Consider the following 24,771-nt stretch of genomic DNA (forward strand, 5'->3'; position numbering starts at 1 on the left):
ATGCGAAGAGCCGGATGAGCCGTCTTCGGCGCCTTCCTTCTTGCGGATTTACGAACAAAGTGATAGGACACTAGGAAGACTCGATGATTTTCCCGTAACTTTCTCCCCTTCCTCGCTTTCTCAGGATGGAAGAAGTGCCTTGCGGGGTAATCAGTGACTATTACACCGGATTCGCTCTTTGTTGTGTGCGTGCATGCATGCGAACACGTAAAGACTTATTAGCTTTATTAAACGTGACTTGCACGAACCTTTGCGCTATTGTCACGTCAGTAATACTTGATTGCTCTATAAAGTTTCATTTTAATTTTCATTCTGTATCATATTTTTTTGTTGCCAGAAACGTTTTAATCAATTTAGAATATTAATTATTTAGAATATTTTGTAGTAAAAAAATGCGATAAAATTTTTTACTACTAATTTACTTAAAATTCAATCGACTAATTTTATTTAAAAACATACAAATATTTCATAGAGAATTAAATAAGACGACAAATATATATTTATTTAGGAATTGCGTTTATTTATCATGTGATTGGATTTACAATCTTTAAATCGATTTTTTTCTTAAAGTTAAAACCAATATCTGCGCAGCATTCAGGTTGTTAGAGAAAGATTGATACTAGATTGGTCAAAGAATTTATGGATGTAAGGAGTGCCGGTTCTGTGCATGAGGTAACGTTATAACGGTGCGGTCGTTTCTGCCGGGAATTACGTATGATCTCCTTCGCGGCGCGCAACGCTACAGGTTGCGAAGATGCAACGTCGATCGACGGTTGTGCAAGCGTCTTGCCCGATTTACTGTATATCGCTCCTTGCCGATGATTCAATCCGCTAGTTTTAGACACGCGCAAAAATTCACCATCGTTTTCTCATTTCAAACTTAATTCTATTATAATGCGCATTTAAAAAAAGATTTATGAAACTTGTTTAGAGATTCTTGGCTCGAAGAAACTCGAAGAGAAATAAAACCGTAGATTAACATAGAGATATATAAAGGATAGAAATAGTGGTCGCTGTTTTCACGATTAGCTATCTATTAGAGACTTTTACTATCTTTCTCCGAGAGAATCGCTTTCGCAGAATAATGATGAGTTTAATCAGCTTCTTGACTTCAAAAGTATAATCTTTATTTATAATTTTTGGTTTTTTTATAATTCGAATTCAGAAATAAAAAGTATTTTATTGCCACTAAATACACGGTTCAAGAATCTTCGAAGGTCTTAAATGTATTATAGGTCAACATTAATATTACAGTTCTTAGAAAGAGATCTTATCTCTCGTATCTCGTTAGTTTCGGTGCATGCAAAATGAAATCACAGTGCGCTAAGAATGAAATGCCGTATCGCGAATTGATTTATCTTGAGCATCGCGCAACCTAGTACCTAATTAAAGTTCATGCAACCTGACGATACGTAATCTGAGGACGCGCGATTCTGCCTTACAGTCGCAATTATGGAAGAAAAAAACCAAGGAGGGAACAATTTGCCTGAATAGAGTAATTCATTGAGGTTGTTTTTGCGATCTCGTCCAGATTAACGTGACAACGTTGTTGAGCAACGCGCGTGTATTCTGTGTACTTTTGTCAAAAGTCCCGAGCAAAAATGGAACTAGCGAAAGTACGAGGACTGACAGAACCATTGTAAATCCGGTGCACGTTTTACACGTCTCGACAAATCTATTTCACATAATTGGTAGCGCGGATGGCATTGTATCCATCGCGCACTTCCTCTCCCGATGCCTCTCTCTTTTTCGCACGCTAGGATTTCCTTAGTGCCTAGGATCGGCACTGATCGGGTTCACTGATTAAGTAGATCTTACGGTATTAAACGATCTACATTCAAACCCTTCAGATAACAATCAGTAGTGTAGCTAGATATTTTTTCGTTCTTTTCGGTTGTAAGGATTACAAAATCAATTTTTTTTGCCCTTTTTTTAATTTCAATAACATCATATTTATATCCATACTTGTATATTATTGTAACGAAATTTGTTTTAAACAATGTAAAATTAATAGCTACATTTTTAAATAGATCTCTTATCAATGCTAATGACGTAAATTCTGAAAAACAATCAGTATCTCTTATCACTGTTGGGAAAACAAATCTCTATTTTAGGCGAACTAGTTCGCTAGTTGTTAAATGAAACTTGGCTTTCGTTCATTTGTATTATTAACTGTTATTTTATATTAGAAATACTTATTTAATAACATTTTTTATTAATTTGTATAAGTAATTTTTCTGAATTCGATCTTTTATTAATTTTGCATAACGTTGACGCAAAAATAATATGAAGACGCAAATTATGACTGTCGCGCGACAACGCGAAGTGAGTCATGTCCTTGTAACTGGAGCGCACATTGCGTCGGTTCGGTAAATGCGTATTTTTCTTTCCTTTCGCACGCCGGCGGTCGAATTCATGCGCGCCTCTCTTGCAAAACTCTATAGAGAATCTCACACAGTGAGTACATGCGCCTCTCCATCTACCTTCTGGCGATCTCACCGTATCCCCTGGCGCGAAGTCGCGCGGCACTTTCCCTGGTAGACGTCGCAGCTATGTACGTAAGTCTTTCGGGACAGATAGCCGGTTGATACCACGCTTTCCTCTGTCTCTCACGAAACCATTTTTAATAGACACTTTGTAGTGGAGTCATCGCCGTGTGTCGCCTTGCCAAGTATTATGAAAGTGCACGCCGACTTCGTATGCACGACATTCCTTCACACGATATTTATGTTATCGTAAACTCTTGGTAAACTGCGGGGAGGGTTTTCAGAATTTAAGAATTATAGCTTTCTGTCGCCTTACGCGTGTTTTGATCTTGTTCTTTATTAGAGTTTCGAATTTAAATTTTGCGTTTTATATTATATTTTGATATTATATAATTAAAATTGTCGTTCATGTATTTTTATTTTTATTTTCTTTGGACTCTGAAGTACTTAACTGCATTTTAAAATTTCTAATTTCCGTAGCAAATAATTTCACTGCTATGAAAATAAATTCTTCACGCTGAGAATAAGTTTCTCTATTTTCAACTGGCACAAACATTATTCCAAACGCGGAATTTCCCATCTTACGTGAAGCATTCATTTTTCTCACTCTTCAATCTTGTTAAACTCGCATTTGGTCTTTATCAATTTGTTTGAAGGTGTTTAACGATACGGAAATAAGATATCAATTTACGCGAAAGATAGCAAATGTCGGACAACACTGTTTGTTATTTACCTTAGAAATATCTGACGGAAAAGTTAGGATATACTTATTTCCTCTTCGTCGAGATAACGCGATAAATCTATCTGAACGTCGTCAATATTATTGACAATATTCATTTTGTCATTAACATCGGCGTTCACCCTCTTACCTAACTGTTTCAAGCTCGTATCTTTTAAACACGGTGTTAACATTTTCTCGTTACATAACTCAGCGCACCTATAATTTATGAAGTTTTTCTTACACGCATAAACGTCATCCTGATGTATCTTGAAGATATATGTAAGGAATGCGGAAATAATTTACCTATTTGAGCATATAAGTATGCATATTACATGGTAAAGCAGCTTAATTCACAACAAAGCAAATAATTCAACTAAATAATTGAGAATAGAATATAAGTTTTCTTTTCATCTTTTAGCTTTATCCTCAAAGCATTTATTTGCATTATGATCTTCCATGTATATACGTATTTGATAATTTTTTATAAATTAAAATTTGGAAAATGTAACTCGTAAAAAAAATATATATATATTAGATTTCTATACTGTTTTCACCTACATATTTTAAAATTTTTTAATTCAAAATTTTGTTTAATAATATAATTTTTAATTAAAATAAGAAATTGATTTATATTTTCTTTGCGACATTTATAGTAAATTAATACTTTTATCACATATCTAATATTATTTGTATCTTTTTTTTCATAATGCATGTTTATGCGTTCTCACTTTACGCAATTTGCACGAATGCAACTGAGTTTCAGAGATACATCAAGATTTTGTGTAATGACTTAATCTCAGACTAATCACACCTCGATTAACTCTTATTTCCATCGTGCCTTAATTATTTTTAGTTTGTGCCTATCCCAGTTACTTCACACACTTTCATATTTAATATTTCTCTCTATTTTTTGAATAATTATTGCGCGTGCACTCATAAATTTGCAACGCGGCAATATATTTTTTGTTGTTTTCGAGACTTAAAATTGACTCGGTTATTCAGATTTCACAAAGAAAATTTGAATAATTATTGTACATGAGAATAATTATTGTCGTCATAAATGTGAGTTATAACACATCTATAAAACCGACGCTGATGAATGTCGTTATAAACGTCTAGTAGCTGCTACCTACCTACAAAACATGTTAAGTGTTTTCGAGATAGCAATAAACGCCTCTTTTCAGTAGGATAATAAGCTTAAATAATGTAATAAAAATGCAGATCGCAAGTTGTTTTCTCAATTTCTTATCTTAATTATAATGTAAAGAAAAGCCTATCATATACAAAGAGAAGAGATTAGTCTTGGATTAAATTTAATTTGATATAAAATAAGTGAATGTTAAATTTAAATAATCATTTACTGATAGTCACTTAATTGCAGTAAAATTTTAAATTTAAAGCCTAAAAGAAAGCAAAAATAACAAGAGATATATGGAGTTGAACAGATATACTCTATATTTGAAGCGAAAAGTCTAGCAGCATACATATCAAGATAAGTTTATATACTCGAACAACTTACGTCATCTCTGCAATTAAGAAACTCAGAGCTCTGATGCTAATCTCGGGTATAACTCGAATGAGAAAGGAGCGCGGGCGTCTCATGATCATGCCGTAAGAAGTTGTTTGAAAGTACGATGAAGAAAAAGTCGAAATCTCCAGTATCCCCCGGACATCCTTTGCCCAAATAAACCGAGGATATTTCACTCGGCTCGCAACGCGAACGCAAAATCAAGCCACTTTCGAATCTTGACCGATGGCCAGGTCTTCTCTCTCCTTCTCCCTTACTCCCGTAACGCGATGCCCTTTTGCGTGCTTGCCGAGAATTTACGTCATGTCCAGGTGGAGAAGCACGGCCTTCCCCTCCTCAGCAGGGATAATGCGAACCCATCGGCACATCGGTTTGCAAGTGAAAGGAGAAAGGCGCCGATCTCTCGAAACGTCGATGAAGAAAAAGAGAAACGATCGGACATCTTTCGAGGATAAGGCGACGCGGAAAAAAAAATGTGGAAAAAAAACCTGTACGAGCCTGAGGACGAGCGTGTCTCTGGCGGCAATCGCTGGGGTCACGCAGAACATAGAACGCGGCGATAATCATGATCGTTGACAGTTGATGAAGGAAAAGTGAAATTAGGAACAACAAGGAAGAGAGCAGAGAACGTTCGCTAAAGGCGAATCGCTCCGTTTCTATCTAGGACAACAAAGAGAAAAAGCACACAGGGTTTTTAACGGTGGCGACGTTTTTTTTATTCTTTTTTCTACAAAAGAAGCCTTTATACAAGTACAAAAAGATGCGTGGTTAAGGAGTAGAGGGTTAAAATGTATAAAAAAATAGTGTGTATTCGTGGTTTCGTGTACGTGTACGTTGCCCGGCGGCGTCCACTCTGTGACTCGGGTCGCTCTCTTCCGACAAGGTGAATTTTCTCGTGTATGACCTCGTGGATAAGTGGAGGCCGATATTCTACGCGGAATCGACTTTACTACGCATACTCTTCGGATATCAGTCCTCGCGATCTTTTCAACTTGTTCGGACAACTCGGTCGAAAAATCTTCCTCCCGCGTTTTATCAGCATTCCATTATCCTGGACCAAGGTCTTCGGTGAGTGCCGATGTGCAGTCACCCGAGCGGAACAGCAGGGGACCGAGTAACGCAATGAACGCCGCGCAGCGGCAGATTTTTATTTACAAGGCGCTGAATCGTGCGCCGATCACGTCTTCGGCTTGTCGGCCTCCTTCTTCTCCTTCCGCTCGTTCTATGAGTGCCCCGACGACGAGTACGATAGCCGCGATCGCCGCGGGGGAGGGGTGTATAAATGTGTGTCTGCAATCAGCGACCACGCCTGCCTCGTTGAGATATCACTGACCCTCAGTTCTCCGCGTGTGGAGACGACTGCGACGACTGATGTGATTTTGGTACGATAGACTCCGGCACCGCGCCGACCGCCTAGAATTGTCTCAGCGATCGATCGTCCGTGGATGGAGGGGGGTGGCGAAGGAAAAGACGAAAAAAACTGGCCACGTTCACTCCCGCGGCGCCCGACTTGTCGAAGCGACGACCGTTGGATCCTCGACAAGTCAAAGGCCCGGAGAGGATACTGCTTGCGCGCGCTCGGCTGCTATTTATCTTTCCGCGAGTCTCGGGAGACCCCCGACTCCGTTGAAGCGACGACTATTTTAATCCCCAACGGACCAGATGCCGTCCCGCAGATTCGTACTTTCGCCTCTCGCGCGCGTTTTTTTCATCATTCGACTTGTCTTCCGGCTGGATCTTGACATTGCGCGTGAGGGATGTATTCGTGCTGATGTCGCGAAGGCGAGCTTTCCCTCGGCGCTCCAACCGATCGGACGATCTTCAGATCTTGATCTTCGTGAATTTATAGTGCAACAATTTGATCTTGGCATCGACGACCTTCCGAGTTTGAAGAATATACCATTTCAGAAGAAACTGATCCGACGATCCATGGACAATCGTGACCTTCTTCCTTCACGTTTGATGTTCTCCATTTCTGTGCGTTTTTGCGTGTCTCAGCTGCGTCTCGGAAAGTGGTCGTTATCGTCGGCCGGTGCCATATTCCACTCTTTCTCTCTTTCTCTCTCTCTCTTTCATTCTCTCGTTCTCTCGTTCTCTTTTTCTCACACTTTCTCTCTCTCTCTTGTTCTCTCTCCTTCTCTCATCATCATCCAATCCAAGATTATTCTTTAAAACGGCGCACCGTAGCTACCAGACGGTGGTCTGCTGGGCGCTCCGTAACTGGAGCTGGGTCCGCTGGGATAGCCTCCGCCCGAGCCTTGGCTCACTTGGTTGAATTGGGCTACTTGGATCGCTTGTCTGATGCCCTCGAGATCGATACCTACGACGCGGGTCTGGTAGCTGGGCGCACCGTATTGTGGGGACGGGGCGCCGTATTGCGACGATGGTGCACCATAGCTGGAGCTAGGATATCCACCACCTCCACCTCCACCACCACCGCCGCCGCCGAATCCGCCGGTGGATTGAGATTGCAACTCCTCTTTCAGAAGGATCTGACGGATTTGTTCAAGGAGTGCGCTATCTACGGAGGCGCCTTCGTTGGTCTGGAATCCGGGTGATACCTGGGTGTATCCACCGCCGCCGCCGCCGCCGCCGCCAAATCCGCCACCGAAACCGCCACCGAAACCACCACCACCGCCGGTTGGTCTGTTGTAGTTATAACCGGAGGACACAGGCGGCTCGGCCAGGGCAAACCCTGCCAGACCGACAACCATACACTGAAATAAGAAAAAAATATATGTTACTTTTTTGTTTCGTGTCCATTATGCATCGATATCATAGGCTTACTTTAATGGATTTATTTCATTAAATTGCACATTGCAAACGTTAGGTGATATAGCGATTTGCTGTCATTTAGCAAAATATTTTCTCATCAAAGAATTAAAAATTCGGATTTTTGGAATAGTTGCTGATCATGAGACGCTGGCTTCTTAGGTTAGATTTAATTATGTTTATGCAATATTTTTTGGGGAATGATATACATATAATTTTAAGAAGTTTTTTTTTTTTAGAAAAATATAAAACTTCAAATTTTGATCTACATTAACTGAAATGTACTTGTTATTTTTTTTTAGTTTCTTGTGTGATTTTTAAATTTTTAAACTCAGATATTTAGCGAATGTTTTCAAACTCAGATATTTGTTAAAAAATTGTGATAAAAATATATACCACACAATTTAAAAAGAATGACGAATTTTAGAAAAATATAAAAAGTACACATCTTTCAAAATATTTTTTTTTATTTAAAAAAAGTAGATTTGGAAACGCAATGTTAAGCTTAAAAATATAAAATTATTCACAGAAATAAAGTTTTTAGATTGAAATTTATAATGAATATTTCTAATAAGTGTAATTTTGGATAGTCGAAAATTCTGCGGCTAACTTTTCTAATACTTTTTATTGTCACGAAATGCAAATTTGATCGCGAGAAATCGAAACGTCGCGAACGAAAAGGAAAACACCTAGATGCTTATCGCCTGCCGCGAGGTGATGTGAAACGCGTATCACGAGAGGTCAGAGGTGACAGTTCCGTTAAAAAAAAAATCAACACTTGCTTTTTGTACTGATCGAAATCTCGATCACTCGATTCTCTCTACACTTTCTCACGATCTCTCCCACTCACACGCATATCCGTGCACTACATTTTCCTACTCGCTTTCTTTTTCTCAACTCCCCTTGTCCTCTCCGCCTTCCACATACCGTTTCTTAGCGTAAGTGGTATGAAAAAAAAGTTTGCTTACCGCGATCAGAGGATTCATGTCGGCTTCTGCGATGCCGCTCTGTTCTGTGACTCCGTGGAAGGTAGACCGGAGTCATTTATACCCCTGGGAGAAGCAGGGGGATATACGTGGGGCCCCCACGAAGAAGAGACGGGGGCCTCTCTCGAGTGAGAGTAATTCAGCTGTGAGACGATTCTCGCCCTCCCCTCCCCCGGCCTTGTGCTTCTCTTTCTTTGTCGAGTCCTTACATCCGTCCGTCCCGTTCGCGAAGATCGTCAATATATATTCGAAATTTGGACGACAAAATCTTGCGAAACGCGGTCTCTTAATGATCAACCGTGAGTCCCTACTTGCGTCCTAGACCTAGACTTCTTGAATCAAATGCTTTGGTGATCCGTAAAAGATTTTACCTTGGCTATCAGCTAATGATTAATATACCTTTTGACAGACAGAAATGGGCAATTATGACAGACAGCCATTGATAGAAACAATTAATATCTTTTGATGTATTCATAGGTCACTAAGTCAGTGTCGTCTATCAGTTCGTAAAAAAAATAGTCTTTATTTCGGGAATTGTCTAAAACAAAGATGCAACATTTCTTTAAAAATATCCTCTATTTATCATAACAGTAACATAATAGCAGCAGTAAAATAATAGATTCTGTTAAGGATTTTGCGCCAGTTATTAATGACGGCTCCTTATTGAAATGGTATTTATTTCTATCAGGATTATGTCATGACGAACAGTTAGCTATTGATAAAATAAGTGGGAACAGTTTAAGAATTTAATGCTATTACCTGCTCTACAGAGCGCGTGTATAACTTGTGGTTGTAAACCGATTTACTAGAAATTGATCTTATTGAGGAAATTGTCTTATTTTCGAGAATATATATTTCGCATTACACATTGAATTTATATCTTATTGCAAGAATCACTTTTTATCTATTAATTTTTGTCTTTTATCGAGTGTTTTATCGTAATCACATATAAGTATTTCCTCAGCTATCTAAAGCTCATATAATTTTATTTTTTTATTGTTACTATATACCGTTATAGATAATTAACTATAAATAGTGTGATAGTTAGTCAAAAATTAATTTTTATCGCAATAATATATATCCACATTACATTGCGTTTACACTTGAGAAACTTTTTTATTTTTCGAAAATATAGTTAGATAAATTTACTAGTGATGCAATGACTATTGAGTAACAACATATTGCAACGTTTTAATAAATGCTGCATGCGCACCGTTTCGCTATATTAATTTTATGTGACAAGAATATCAAATGTTCATTATGAGACGTCCTATTTAGAGTTTTACCTTCTGGAATGGTTGATGGAATATATTCTTTCTTCATTAGATAACAGCCAAATGGATGTCATCATGTGTTCAGAAACCAGATAGATCAATATAAAATGATGCAATTAAAGTCTCGGCGCGAGGTCATGTTTTTCATCGATTTCATCATATTAATATCATAATTACTGATTTTAAAACGTTTTGAAAGTATATGTCTTAAGGATAAAAGTCAAGAGATGATATAAATATTTAATATTTGTCTATATGAGATGTTGTATTTCGTTTGTTTGATGATGTGTTTGTAATGCTGTTGAAAAGCAGATAAATCTGTATAAGAAATTTACATAGAAATCTAAGAAAGTTTTAAAATTTGCAAAAAATTTCGAGTGCGTTCTTTATTACGAGGCATTGCAATCTTTTTAAAGTCCGTAAAAAAAATCTATAAAAAATAGGAACTTTGTTTTTATTCTGATATTTTATGACGCACTAAATCAATCTATCTAAATGAGTTTCTAGTTTGTGTAATATCCATGCAAATGACGCCAAGATTTAAATTATTAGCTATACTGTCGAACTCTTTTACAACATTAACATGTCACTGCAAATTTGCATATTTCTTATGAGAAGCATGTCACGTCGTTTCAAGATTACAAGTAGCTATAATGTGTGCCCATAATCGATATTTTATAATTTTGCCTATTTCATTATTATTTGGATATATTATTGAGGAAAATTATTTCTTTTACGTTTGATTTACAATTAGAAAAATGTTATATTTAAATTTAATAACAGCAATTAACAGACAGAGAGAGCATTTAAATTATATATTATTTGCAATAATTTATATGATGCACGGAATATAATAATAACCTAACCACTTATAAAGGCTTTATTTTAATTTCTATGAGAAATGATTTATTAATTCATAAACTCTTTTATATGAATAATTTTTATCATTTATCGCGAGTTGTCTTTATATCTATCTAGGTTTGCAAATAGAGTGGCATTATATTTTTTATGACATAATATTTTTAATGCGGAAATTTAATAATTATGATCGTAATTTCTTTTCTCATTTAGATACAGATTGAAGTATAAATGTTTGTCATAATAATACGGAAGGTAATTCTAAACACTGATAAAGTCACTTACCTGTCAATTACTGCGATTTTATGCGATTTTGTGTGTTAATAATCTTTCAGTTTATACATATACAGATACATATTTATTCGATATATTAATACGAGAAGCACATTACGTAACAAGACGTAGCTAAACTAAAAGAGAACATTATGTAAAGTTTTCTTTGTTCGCGCAGTCTGTAGCACCGGATGTACACCGAACTATTTCCTTATTGGACATTTCCGTTAATCGCTCGACGCGAAATACATATTTCTCTTTTTGCACTGTTGATAATTGCTTTTCCTCGCAATCACGCGTTTGCAAAATCACCAATTTAACATTTTTATTTATTTTATTAATCTTACTTAAATTATTCCGCTTAGTAGAGAATAATTTGCTCGAATTCTGCGCATTTAAGGTATTAAATAAACTTTATATTATTCCTAATAAATTATTTTATTACCTACATTAAAAAGTAAGCTAGAATGTTTATGCTATATTTCCAATTATTTTAATTTACATTAGTTATTTAAAGATTTTGCAAGAATCACAGTGATCACAGCATGAATAACCTGAGGGGTTTTTATACGCTGAATAGGTCACTTGAAAGAAAGTTAGTAATTTCAGGAGTGAAGTTATTTCCGGTGTAGCGAACATTTCTGATTCAACTAGTAACACATCTGCTAGAGAAAAATAGGACGCATTAATCCTGCGCAAGCATTTTACAATATTGCACAAATTTCGTGAAAATCTACGCGTATCTTAGAGAATAAAAATTAGTTAAGGATATATCGCATTTTAATATACTATTTTGCAAATTTTGACTTTAATCACATTGCTATTTTATTGACATTACATCAGAAACATACGTTCTAATATTTTAGACGAGGAAAGTTAGCTCGTGCGTTAATTTGCTAATTAACGACTGGACCAATTTGCTTATCGAGAAATATCTCCGGCCGCTTAATTGATGTTTGGCGCGTTTGCAGATTTGATACGAGATTAGATACTAACTGTCTTTTGAGAAAGAGAAAGTGATATTTTTTACGATAATGTAAAGAATATTTTATACCAATAGTGTAACACATTTTTTAACAATTTACTTTAAATTATACAGAATACAATAAAAAATTTTCCATCAAAAATAATAAATGAGACATCTCAACAAGTGTTTCACCGTGAATAATGGCGTACAAGAGCTATTGACAAAAATGATTCGCGACCATTCGTACAGATCGCGATCGAATGCATTATCATCCGATAGCATCAGCGAAGTTGCAGAAATAGAGGCAGGCATCAGGAAGAAAAGTACATACTTCGCCGTCATTGTATCACTCGTGCCGTAAAGCTTCCGCGCATTCAAATCGTCGATGTAATCATCATCTTCGTGGTGAGCGCATCTCGCACGCATTAATACGCGCAGCGTTGCCGTATGAAGGTACTTTCAGTGCCATCAATTCTTGCCGATCAAAATTGTGCCAATATTTTCCAGGCAATTTTAAGTGATAATAATTTCTAGATTTTATTATTGTAGATACTTTTATGTTCGTATTTGGCTGATAATGAGTTATATTTTATAATTACATGAAAAACAAGAAACGAGTGGTTTAGTTATCATCTATATTTTATATTCGCAAGCATCTTCACTAGATTCTAATGATGAAGTATGGTTGTTTGATAGAATTAGATAGAGATAAACAGATTGTTCTGCAAGTCAGGAACTTCTGAATCATGATCAATGTGCATTCAAAGCATAATTAAAGGAGAATTCACTGTCAGTCTATGTTAGAAAATTTGAAGGCGACTTGAGGAAATACATTACAGCTGGTCTGGCAACATAGCGGTGGTCGGCCAATATGTCCGGTTCTCATCCTTATTGAAGGCGGGAGAGGGAAGGGTGATGGTACTCGCTAAACGAGAGGGAAAACGCTTTCTTCGGTTGTGGAATTTAATTATCCGGCCTGTGAACTCTCGACCCACTTCCTCACAATCATTATCACTGTGTATCTAGTCCGTTGTTTCTTTTCTCTTGTTTCTTTTTTTTTTACTTCCTGTTTGCTCTAATTTGCTCTATTTTCTTCATTTTTCTTCCACGATTTGTGTCACTCGACTTGTCTCGACAGCGAGAATGAGTGCGCGTGGACGCGCTTTTTGATGATTACTTTCACGTGTCCTTGCTACTCGCTTTGTTAGTAGTACAACTATATAGAGGGAGGACCGATTTCGGTCGCACGCTTAAACCGAGAATTTTTTTACATATGGCAGTCTTGGTTGTACCTCTATTGCATCACTGGCATTATATTTTGTTACGCAAAGATCGCCGGCAGCTGCAATTCTTGACCCGGCCTCTGTTCAGTTTTCATATGGAGAGAAGGGATTTTAAATGTGAGCGCAATTTGCACATCCAGATAATAAGGGTCTCATTGCAACATCCGATGTTTTAATAATTTTAACTATTTTGTAATTTCTATTTTTCAAAGTTGTTTATTATTTTGTGGAATTTCTAAATTTTTATATAATTTGAAAAAAATTTTATGTGATTATGTATTAAAAGTAAAAAAATCTGTAGAATTTACTATTTATTAAACAAACAACTTTAATCGATGATATGTTTGACGCAATATAATTTATCCTTGCGAATTTGAACATTGATCGGAGAAAGCAAATGAATACGTAAATTGCAGAACAAATGAAAAAGCCACAATTTCACCAATGAAAGAGAGATATGATATACCAAGTAGCACAACTAGTATTTTATGAAAGATTAAAAATTATGACACAAAAGAAATTACAATGCCTCACTTTGCAGCGCTTCTGTGTATTCGATGGTTCAGTATGCTATATTTTTAGGTTAATCTCTACTCAGAATTCTTATGGTGATTTAGTGGCGAAGCGTGATGACTGAGGTTGATTTACGTATTTATCAGGATTTTATCAGCAACATGTTGACACTTGTATAAAATCTTTATTTCTCATATCGAGTTATTTCTCAGAACTTCGACAATTCAATAAGATAAAATATTTATTTTACATTTGAAGACATTTATTACTTTTATGTAATTATGTTTATCACAAATATCTTTTTGATACATACCATTAATTTGTCACAAATAGTGAAAAGCACGTATTTTAAAAAAATATCGGTGTCAAATAAAAAATGTACATGTAATAACATTATTTAATATAAAAAAAGTAACATTATTTAACATTAAAAAATAATTAAAAAATTTTTTAATATAAAATTTTAAAAAGATATATTGGAATTATCATATTAATCGCGTATTTTTAATGATCGTGGTTTCATAACGCTTGATATCAATATTTTCTTTCTGCGAATTTATATCTCCAGCCATAACTAATTGAATTTTGATGTAATCGTTCGAAAATAATTTATTCATCCATTGATCTTCTAATGTAGCCGTCAACAGTTTCGAGAGCGTGAAAGCTCTCACTGTCACGACCCGTCGCGTTAGCTACGATTTTGACTTCCTCGATCATAGTCGACGATCGCGATCGTCGATCTCGATGAGTCGAGTAACATTCCCGGGCCCCCGAGTCACGTCTCGCCGTGCTGCATCTGAGTTTCTCGGATATTAATGGAATGGGCTCTCCGTGTCGAGAGACCGGGCTTGACTTTCGCTCTGCCATCCTCGAGCTTCTTTTCTCGCGCACTGATCGTCTTCCTTTTCTCGGCACCGTTCGCATCGCCATTTTCCCTTTTATTCGCACCACGAGGAACTTTCTTTCAAAAATTGATTAGTCAATCAATAAAAATGTTATATCACTTCTGCCGTAATCATTACCGGGTTACACACTTTTGCCGCGCGCGATTTTCTTTTTGAGAGAGAATACATTGAGCTACCGAGTAATTAGCTCCACCGCAAGCACCTGATTAGCCGTTTGTCCGTGCAATTACCGTATAACTATCGCCGCGTAACTATCACCTGACTGACCACGAGTGCCGCGTAGGTTACAGTTCAAACTTTCACAACTTTTTATCTCGAGGAGAATTTCGCCGGTGACGCTTGTACAAAATTCACATACGCGACAAAAAGCGAAAGTTTTAATCGCCTCTTTTACATTTGTGACATTAGTAAAATAACAAAATAAAAGAATACGGGTGTTAGATTCAGTGACTTGCACTGAAACAAATGATATGCAGTTTGGTTTTGTACTGTCATATACAATAATTAGTAACTTAGAATATAAGTGATTTTGGTATTTGGTTGTGTCTCAATTGTAATTATTGATCGAAAGACATACGCGCTTTGACAAAAGTCCTACGTCGTAACTCTTTAGAAAGCGTAATCGTCTACGCGATGTTTATAAGATTAATGGCCAGCGCCTGGCGAGTCACGATCTTCGTCGACGCAATTTTATATAATCCAGTGTTAGGAGCGCGTAACGCTAAATTCCTTATTTGTATATTCTAATTTCTAATGGAAGATAGATTTACGCGCGAAAAGAAGCGACAGACGCAAAGCATCGAAATCTCACGTGTTCTCATAAGGTGAAAGGTTGAGTTCGAAGTGAAAGGCGAGTGGAAAAATAAATTCACGCTTGCACAAAGCAAAGATAAATAATTGCTCTTCGCGATATTAGCATGAATCATCCGCAATGAGCGGTAATGATCCTGAAACACTACGGTTCGCGTACGAGAGATTCGTATAATCGCAGCTGCATCGCATCTTATCGCGCGTGCACGCATCGCTCCAAACAAGCGGCGACTTATCGTCGCATTTACATAGTCGAGGCTGTGTAGCGCGTAAACCAGGCACAGTCGGCACGACACTTGTCACATTAGCGTTCTGACGCGAAGGTGTTTGCGTCAGGCAAATATTTGTACGCGAACTCTTGGATAATCCCTTTCTCTCCGCGATTCAGTTGCACGCTGCACCGATGCACGTTGGTTTCCCGGCCAAACGTTAATTTTTTTTTTCTCTGACGATTAGTATCGCTAGTAAAATTAACTATCTTCCGCTTCGAATTATTCCGACATAATTTTACTCTGACTTTACATAATCGAGTTGTACTTCCGGCATGAATGCGCTCCTAGTTTTCTGCATTATTTATATTCATTTTAAAAATTTGTGTCACGAATGCATACATTTGCATAAATATTGAATGTGAAAACACTAGAAATAAATAAGAAGAAAGAAACTGTTATTACATAACAGTTTTCAAAATAAAAAAAGCATACAAATTATAGCTTTCCGGATATAATTACAATCTTATTATTCAATTATTTTCTATTCTAATTGCCAAAGAAGAAAATATCGCTGAGATAATACAAAACGGAGCATCTGAGGCAAGACACGTTTATTAGAACAGCAGTTAATGGCGTCAGCTACGGCAGGTACTCGCTATGATTACGCAAAATTGCGCACAAGAAACGGAGCAGGTCTGCCTTTAACTGGACTTTCTTGCACAAGAGAGGATGCTCTCCCTCCGCGCAATGGTAATCCGGATTGCAGGAATTGCAATGTCCAGCGGAGGGAGAGAGAAAAAGCACGCCATGTTACAAAACTCGATGCGTAACGGTGCAATGAAGGTTTTATTATGCATTCCGGTGTCCTCTTACCAACTTTTTGGGAGCGTGCAGCAAAACATAAAAATGTTTCATTTGTGCAAAGCGTGCACTTACACGCATGATACTTAATGCATGATAAAAATATTTTACGATGTCTTTTTATTTTTTATTATTGCATCATATTACGTGAGGATATTTACATACGTATTAATTAACGCATTAAAAAATTATCCGGATTGACATGATAGAAGAGATCTATTATTAACCATGAAATTCAGCGTGAATAAGAAAAATGGCGACACAATTTAATCAGAAACATTTTATGATATATGCTGAACCTAATAAATATTCAATGAAATCTCTCGGATTCCAACGGGCCAACTAGGCGCCGACTGTCCCATTTGTTATTCATTTCCGACACAGTTTGCTGAAACTACGCCGAAATTTACATTTATCATTCGTTTCACAAATACATAAAGATAAAAGTAAAAATAGATTTTTCAGAAATTGACGTTCAAGGTAGATTTTAAATTAAACATTTAAATTTTATATTTGAATTATATTAACGTACTAGAAATTGTAACTTTTTACAAATTTGAAATGTATATATAACTACAGAAAATTTTATTGGCTATTATTTTATATAATCTTTTTCAATTCTCTGCATATAAATATTATAATAATTACACTTGAGATCTAATTTATTAAATGACCAAATTTTAATTTGTTAAAATCTTTTTCAATTCTAATCTTAATGGAGAAATATCTCAACTTTAAGTTTAAAATTTTGTTAAATATTGTAATGTAAATTTCAGTCGTAGAAAGCTATCGATGTCTCAAACAATCTTTATTTTTCTTAATGTTTGCTGACGCTAAAACTAATGGCGGAGAAAGTGTACAATTGACATCTGGGACATCTCTAAGAAATAATAACAAGTGACGTAGGAATCTTTTCATCGTAAGACAGTCTGAAATAGTAGCATAACACGTTTCAGCGCAATGACTCGCCCTATTTATCGAATGTGTTCATTTGCAAACCAGACTTGTAAGTACACGGCGCTTGTAAGCGTGGTCTGGTGATACTATATCTACGCTGGTCGTAGAAAAGTGTTATGAATATCTTCCTACGTGGATAATTATCACTGTAGTACGTGAAAAGCGGTGAAACTCTTCCTGTTCGTTTGCATCGTCGACGCGTTGTTACAATAATAAGTGCGGGCCTCACTTTTTGAACGAGCTGTACACCGGATATCATAACCGATTATTACATATTACCGTTTTTTATAAAATGCGGGCAGCGTTCATTCACACTGAAATTCTTTTGGCTTTCACAAAGACAGATTCTATTAAAATTTGAAAAACTCTAATTACTCAATTGTCGCGCTTCCTACTTTCTATGCGGAATGTTACATAGCCGTTCTTGTTATTTTTACATCAATAATTATACTTATTCTTCATTATTCCACGAAGATAAAATATATCTATAGTAATTATTTACGTATGGAGATTAATAAAATTTCAGTTACGTAATTATTGGAAAAGAAACCGAATAACTACAAAGAAAAATATTTATCAATTTATTAAAAATTATATATTGCATAAAGTGGGCACATATTTCTTCAGCATTTCTTTCTTTGTTCGCATCACTGTTGAATATTTAGAAATAATGATTCATCTTTAACAGTAATCAATTTGTCTGAACCAAGAGATTCCTCATTTTCTGCAGGAAGATATCAAAAGGCGGTTATAAAAAAGATGGCATCATATATTTAAAATTTCACACATGTCTGTTCATGCGAGACAGCACGATATATTCGACAGAAACAGGTTGTCTTAGAAGATTTTCCGTAATCGTGTTTAACGACGTGAAATCGAATCAATTGGCCGGCGATTTTCGTTACGTCAACGTCGGTGATTCTGATGCGCGTTTACTTAACGATTGAGCAATTGCTTGATAGCGTAATAATGTCGTCGCATTCGCGATCGTCCGCATTCTGAAGCGATCCCTGACGAGACGATTGCGCTCGGTTTCACCGAAGTCCTCGGCCGAAACTTTCGATGGGTCGCATACGCACAAGTTACCTTGATCTCTGATCAACAAGATTGCGTTGTCACTTTCGCGAATGTCTCAGAATTATCCGCTATTATCAGTTGCAGATATTTCGATAAATTTGGAATTTTCTTTTTCTTAGGAAAACTTTTGTTAGAGAGATGCTTACTTTGCGATTTTGCACCTGTGGCTCTCGAACATTTAAAAGATTTATCGCTATTATTACCAGCTTGTATCTGAGCGCGATCACACAATTACGGTCTCCCATCGCTTCCACTTGCACTTTATCGGGATTCACTTTCCTCGATGCAAAGGAGGCGACCTTTGCAGAGGTCGCCAAGACCGCACTCGAGTTTCACCGGCACCGTTCATCTCGGTCGACGATTCCCTCGGTGCACAGTCGGACGATCAATCTGCTACTTCCTTCTTCCCGCGGTTCAGCTGAATTGACGCTTTAAGCGACGTTTGCACCGGATGAAAATGAGAATCGTGTTTATGGGATTGTAGATTTGTCTTACGAGCGTCGGATGATTTATTCGCGAAACGTGTACATTGTTGTTTCGCAGATATTATCGGTTCTCCAGCTCGCCGTTGTGCAGCTGATGCATAATCTAACGGCAATACAAGCGCGGTTTTGTTCGCCGTTAAAATGAACGATGTAAGCGCAGCCTTCCATCCGGCAAGAAGAGTTTATCTTTGTGAATCTAGGTTCTTCGAGGTTCAATATAGATCGTAATCATACACATATAAATGCACATGTACCTGCGCACAAAGATGTTTGTCTAGATATACAAGCGCCGGGTAATCACTTATGCTCGCGCCGATGCTAGCCGCGGATAAGAACGTTAGCCGAGTGGATGAAGCTTAATTTCCACATTTGAATGTCAGTGCTCGGATAGAATTAATCCTTTCACCGCTACCGTCGGCCACATCTTCCGATGACTTCTGCCGTCGTAAACGTGTCCCTTCGTGGCATCTTCCGAGACGCGATTCCGACTTTTATATACCTCGCGCGAGAGTTTTATTGTGATTGCCGGAAGTGAGTTACGGAAATCTTGAATTGAATTGTTCCTGAAATCAAATTTTTTTCTACGCAAAGATGATTCATTATTTTCGAAGTTCTTTGGTGAAGCGAGAAGTTATAGTGATTCCGGACCGATCAATTTTCGATGCTACAAAAATGTGGTTTTTGTTAGTTGAAAAGTTTAGTGTAAGAAAAAAAGTGAATCCATAATTTGTAATGTTTATTTTATACTATGTAATTTTGTGTACCAATCGTGATTTTTTCTTCTTTTTGCATTAAATTCTATAATTTAAGTGTTTTGTTTCTACTCATTGTTTTAAAAATTAAAGAAAATAATTTTTAAACATCGAGAAAAGTAAAATTATATAGATTTTTCTAAGTTCTTCTAAAGTAGATCAGATCATTATTATATTGAACTTTTCGACTATCATAAAGTTTAGAAGCTGTTTTCATTATCAGTAAATAATCGTTATATCGGAATTCCGTATTTGTGAAATAATAAAAAATGGCAGGAGCTGATTAGTAGCTGATAATAAACAGCTAATATCAAAAGAAAGTCGGTGATAATGATTGTGGAAGTAGCGAAGTTGCGTGGCAAAGTTGCGGCGCTTACAGGTTGAGTCCACATTTACTTCCTATATAATTTTATTCTTCGATAAATCGGCGATGATGATTTTTTCGTCATTAACTGCGTCTTTTCATAGAGGCAAGACTGCCGAACATCTAAACATCAGTAAGAGACTCATTACACTGTACGTATATCCATCTTCGCATGATTGCGCAATCATAAGTCGCTGAGAAAGTGCATCGCGCTTTGCGCGCTATTCATTTACTTCGCACATCGCGTCCGTGTCCGCCGACGCGTTGCATGATTAATTGCTGCTAGGTTGATGCCAGGCGAGATCCTGCCAAAACTGCAATTTTTCCGCCAATACGCGGATTTTCCTCAATACGTTGCTAATTGGCGATTACTATCAACGGCTAACAATAGTGCTTTAATAGTTAATTACCGTCAAGTTTTATCTATTGTTTTTATCAAAATCTGGGAAAGAAATAAATCTCACAATTTCATAAATTGATTAAAAAAATAAAAATTAATACGTGCAGCATAAAATTAGTGGCTTTAAAGAAATTTTGCTTAATTATCATACATTATTTAGATAACAAAATCTGTCGAAAAAATAATTAATTTTTTAATTAATTTTTACACTTATTTTGTTCAGATAATCAAGAAAATAAAAGCAAAACAATGTGTGCTTATTCTTTTATTAGGAGAAATTGTAAAAAATTTGATGAGCTAATGATAAAACAATCGCATCGATAATTGACTGCGATTAACAATCAAATGACAATCAATTCGAGCGAGCGTTTTGTGATGTAGCAGCTCACACGAAGCGGTCGCCCATAACGAACGAATGATGACCTGGGTCGCTCTCACGCGTCTGCCTCTCAGCTATTCACTTCCGCTAGTGAAAGGTGCATGTACTGTAACTGGGGACTACGATAAAATGCACTTACGTGCATCCTCGTGGCGCGCATCATTCGAGCCAAGTACATCAACACTCAGTTAGCAACAAGCAAAGATTTCTTGGATAGATAAGAACTTAGATTGACGCATTGCATTGATTAGAATTCTATTAAAATGTAGTCGCATGTGTGTTGAATTTTTAGAACTGCAACACGGAAATATTATAATTATCGCAAAGTGTAAATTATAGGAAATAGTGACTGAAAAGATTTTTGAGAAAATTACTGAAAAGCTAAAAAAAAATAATCTCAGCTCGATGCATTTTTTTCTATTGGATTTTTACAAAGTATTAGAGAGTAGTATAAGCTTCGAATTTCCTTCACTCGATAAGCAAATACATTGTTATGTAATTAATCGTACGTTCTAGCTCACGCTTCGTATGTATCATAGGCAGAAATCTAAGCAATTGGTTTGTTCAATCGATTTCAAAGAGAGAAAGAGAAACGCGAATAGATCTCTGAATAAAATATTATTGTTCTTGATAGCAACTCATTTCCTGAATCGCAATAAGCGCTTTAAATCACAACGTATCTCATTAAAAGATAATGTTCTTGTTATAATTATCATTTATCAGAATAAATTTTTAATAGAATTATTATTTATCAAAGTTCTTTGTTCTTATTAAAGTTATTTCTTTCATATTATACAAAGTATCTTTATTTGTACAGTTGTCCAAAATTCAATATTTTAAAATATTAAATTTGTTTGCATGCAAACCAGAGTAAATTAGGACATCATAGAGGTGTGACATATATTTACGTACGATCACTTGAGAAACCGGAATCTGCCATTGGCCTTGATATCACATTTTTGAAAGAAGATACCAATTAAAGAATCGCGTAACGACTATTACGCAAAAGCGAGAATTATTCATCGATCTACATATTTTATGGCCTTGGATATTAATATCAAGCTTCTACGAAACTCGAATTTAAAACGCAGCTGTATTTTCTCACTACATATTTCATTTGTATTTAAAGAACTCGTTTGTGGATACAATTGCTTGATTAATTATCGCAACTTAACAACAGTGTTATTACATTATATACCAATAAATTTACGTTATATTAATATAAATGTTATATTAACAATTTAAATACGAAGCAAAAATTTGTTACATTTTCAAACAGTAGAAAAATATACAAATTAAAAATATATAAAAGATATTTAACATATTTAATAACGTACTTAAGCCTTCAAAGATTAGAAGACTTCTAAATGTTTTTGCAAGATTTTTTAGATATTTATGATGTATATAAAGCTTATGTTATTTACCTAGAAATAATTTTTATGGCACAAAATGATTACACTGGCTTAAATTATAGTATTCTTACATTATTCTGTTCTATAGAATTTTTAAAATTATATTTCGCAGCTCTGGCAAACAGACTAGCTCTAATTTATACAAAAAATTAATCTACTTTATTTTTGAATTTTGTAAACATGACGCGAATTAAGAAAAAAGCATCCTTCTGAAATGTTGTATACATAGCATAAGGAAAAAACATAAAACCGGGAAAATATTGGCAAAATCTCATCACGTACGGTTTTGTGACAGTTGTCGCAATTTCTAAATGACTCTATAATTTCTAATGACTAATAATCTCTAATGACTGCGTAAAGTCGCGTGCCAAATCGTGCAACGAAAACTTAAGGTAATCATAATGTAATGTTGCGTCATAACTGGCTTAAATCCAATCGAGATTTATATTTATATTTTTCGTTTACCAGATACGATATTTGTTACTAGTATAATTATAAAAATCAATTTAAAACATTGAAAGTAAAATCGAGTAAAATTGATTACACAGTTTTAGCTGAATTTTGATGTAAAAATTACCAGGATGCAAAATTTTTCACGGAAAGAGTCAAACTTCTGATCTAAAACAAAATCGAGCTTCGTCGCGAATCATCAAATAGAAATTACACAATCACAGGATCAGACTCGGGCTTGATCACCATCCTTCTTCTTCTGCAATTACCAATGATAGGCAGTGCTTTGTTCTTGCATTTCTTTGTCCATCCGTCCCACGCTTTGAATCCGTCTCGGTTGACAATTATTTTAGCGCACTCAATGTCTTCCTGTATATTATCATGCAGGAAATCCTCGCAGCGTTTGTTGCAAATGCCACCTTTACGTCCTCTGGTGCACCACTTGGCGCTGTTAATCTGTAAGATACCGTAGGAGTAGCTGGACGCTGTCTTTGGTCCAGTCACCAGTCGTGTATCCATCCTACTTTCGCTTTGTACCAGACAGACCCAATTGCTAAATAAGCTCCTACTGATTTTACTTCGCTCCAACTCTTTTACAAGCTCGCACTGCGTGAGTATTTTACCATCCACCGACGAATAGACAGTTATGACCATCAGGATGAACAAGATCCACACTTTCCCCATTTTTCAATAGAAAATCGCCAAAATGATGTGGCGATTATAAAATGGCACGAAAAAAGCAATAGTTGCTCGAAAAAAGCAATAGTTGCTCGATCAATTGCTGATAATTCACTTGATTAATGTCTTAATGACTTTCTAAACAAATATTTATGTTGAAAGATATCAAGTGAAGATGAAAATAATTGCTACATCTGATTTGACGCGCAACTTGAAGTTTGTCGAGTGTTTATCGTTGATTCACAATTGCTTTTAGCTCTTAAGTAGGCAGCAGGCACTTAAGTTTTTAATTGTTTCTGAAATTATCTGAACAAATACACCTTTTTATCTGTTTGAAATTGCGATAAATTGACTTCGTGTTTTACTTCGCGGAGCGAAACATTGCGCGAGATGTTGACGACGATCGCACTGACGATTCACGCGAACATTTGTCTTATAAATGCGCCGTCTGTTGCTTATGCCGTGAACGATTACAGGCGACCTTGAAGGTTGTGCGATACGCTATTATCTACTACCGCCGTAGTAAAATGTAAACCGAGAGACTGTCTTCCTACTTCACTTTGCAACTTTGCATTTTTTCTTCTTTTTTCTTGCAAAATGTTGGAAAGGGCGTTTTAAACGCTATAAAATGCAATTACATTTTGCATAAAATCAATTCAGGCAATTGCATATGTTTAACTCATAAAAGGTGCGCGTCATAATCTGTGCATTAATAAACCGTTGCAGAATAATTATTGCGATACTCATACTTTCTTTTCTAGTCGCAATAATAATTTTGCATTAATAAAATGTTTTATAAAAAAATATATGCACTAATATCATCATCAATATTATTAAATGCTACATTATTGAACCTTATTATATGTTTTTAATTTTCAAGCAGTGTAATTGCAGCTGATAAATGTATTCATTATTCAAAGAATTAACAGACGTATTATTCGAGCGCACAATTAACGCTTGAAAGAACATGTTTCATTGATATAATAAAGATAATATTATATAAAAATGCGACAAGCATTATTATATAATATTTATTATTTGCATTATTATAATGATATCTTTAAATCACAATGTCATAATTATCTATAATTCAATTTTACAAAATATAATGTAAATTATAATTATCATTGTTTATTGCAAAACTAATTGTTTTTTGCTTTTTTTTATTTCTTTAAATTCGGAAGTCTCGTAAGTTATCACTTGTGAAAAAAGGAATATAATTTGCGATAATACATTTATAATAATATCTTTACGGATACAAATAACAACAATCTATGATTTATTATTACGCTCTAAATTACAATGTACTCAGTGTGCATAGTACAATGCATCACACAAAGAGATCGCGCTCTTTTCCGAGTAATATTT

At 35.8% G+C, this 24,771-nt stretch overlaps 2 protein-coding genes across 2 annotated transcripts; both read right to left on the reverse strand.

The window, feature by feature from the left end:
* Window positions 1-5,417: 5,417 nt before the first annotated feature.
* On the reverse strand, window positions 5,418-8,996 carry LOC105675411 (pro-resilin). Its single transcript, XM_012372556.2, has 2 exons — window positions 8,476-8,996; window positions 5,418-7,452 (listed from the first exon to the last, which is right to left on the reverse strand). Exons 1-2 carry the CDS (start codon window positions 8,491-8,493, stop codon window positions 6,904-6,906), a joined length of 567 nt encoding a protein of 188 aa, XP_012227979.1. The 5' UTR covers window positions 8,494-8,996; the 3' UTR covers window positions 5,418-6,903.
* Window positions 8,997-21,937: 12,941 nt separating this feature from the next.
* Window positions 21,938-23,838, reverse strand: LOC105675412 (lysozyme-like). Its single transcript, XM_012372557.2, has one exon. The coding sequence runs from the start codon at window positions 23,407-23,409 to the stop codon at window positions 22,936-22,938; it is 474 nt and encodes a 157-aa protein (XP_012227980.1). The 5' UTR covers window positions 23,410-23,838; the 3' UTR covers window positions 21,938-22,935.
* Between the last annotated feature and the right edge of the window lie 933 nt (window positions 23,839-24,771).

The sequence above is a fragment of the Linepithema humile genome, chromosome 5, assembly GCF_040581485.1.
Source record: "Linepithema humile isolate Giens D197 chromosome 5, Lhum_UNIL_v1.0, whole genome shotgun sequence".
Taxonomy (NCBI): Eukaryota; Metazoa; Arthropoda; class Insecta; order Hymenoptera; family Formicidae; genus Linepithema; species Linepithema humile.

Bases quoted from the DNA above. Each gene is read 5' to 3' on its own strand.
- LOC105675412 (XM_012372557.2), bottom strand. From the start codon at position 23,409: ATGGGGAAAGTGTGGATCTTGTTCATCCTGATGGTCATAACTGTCTAT.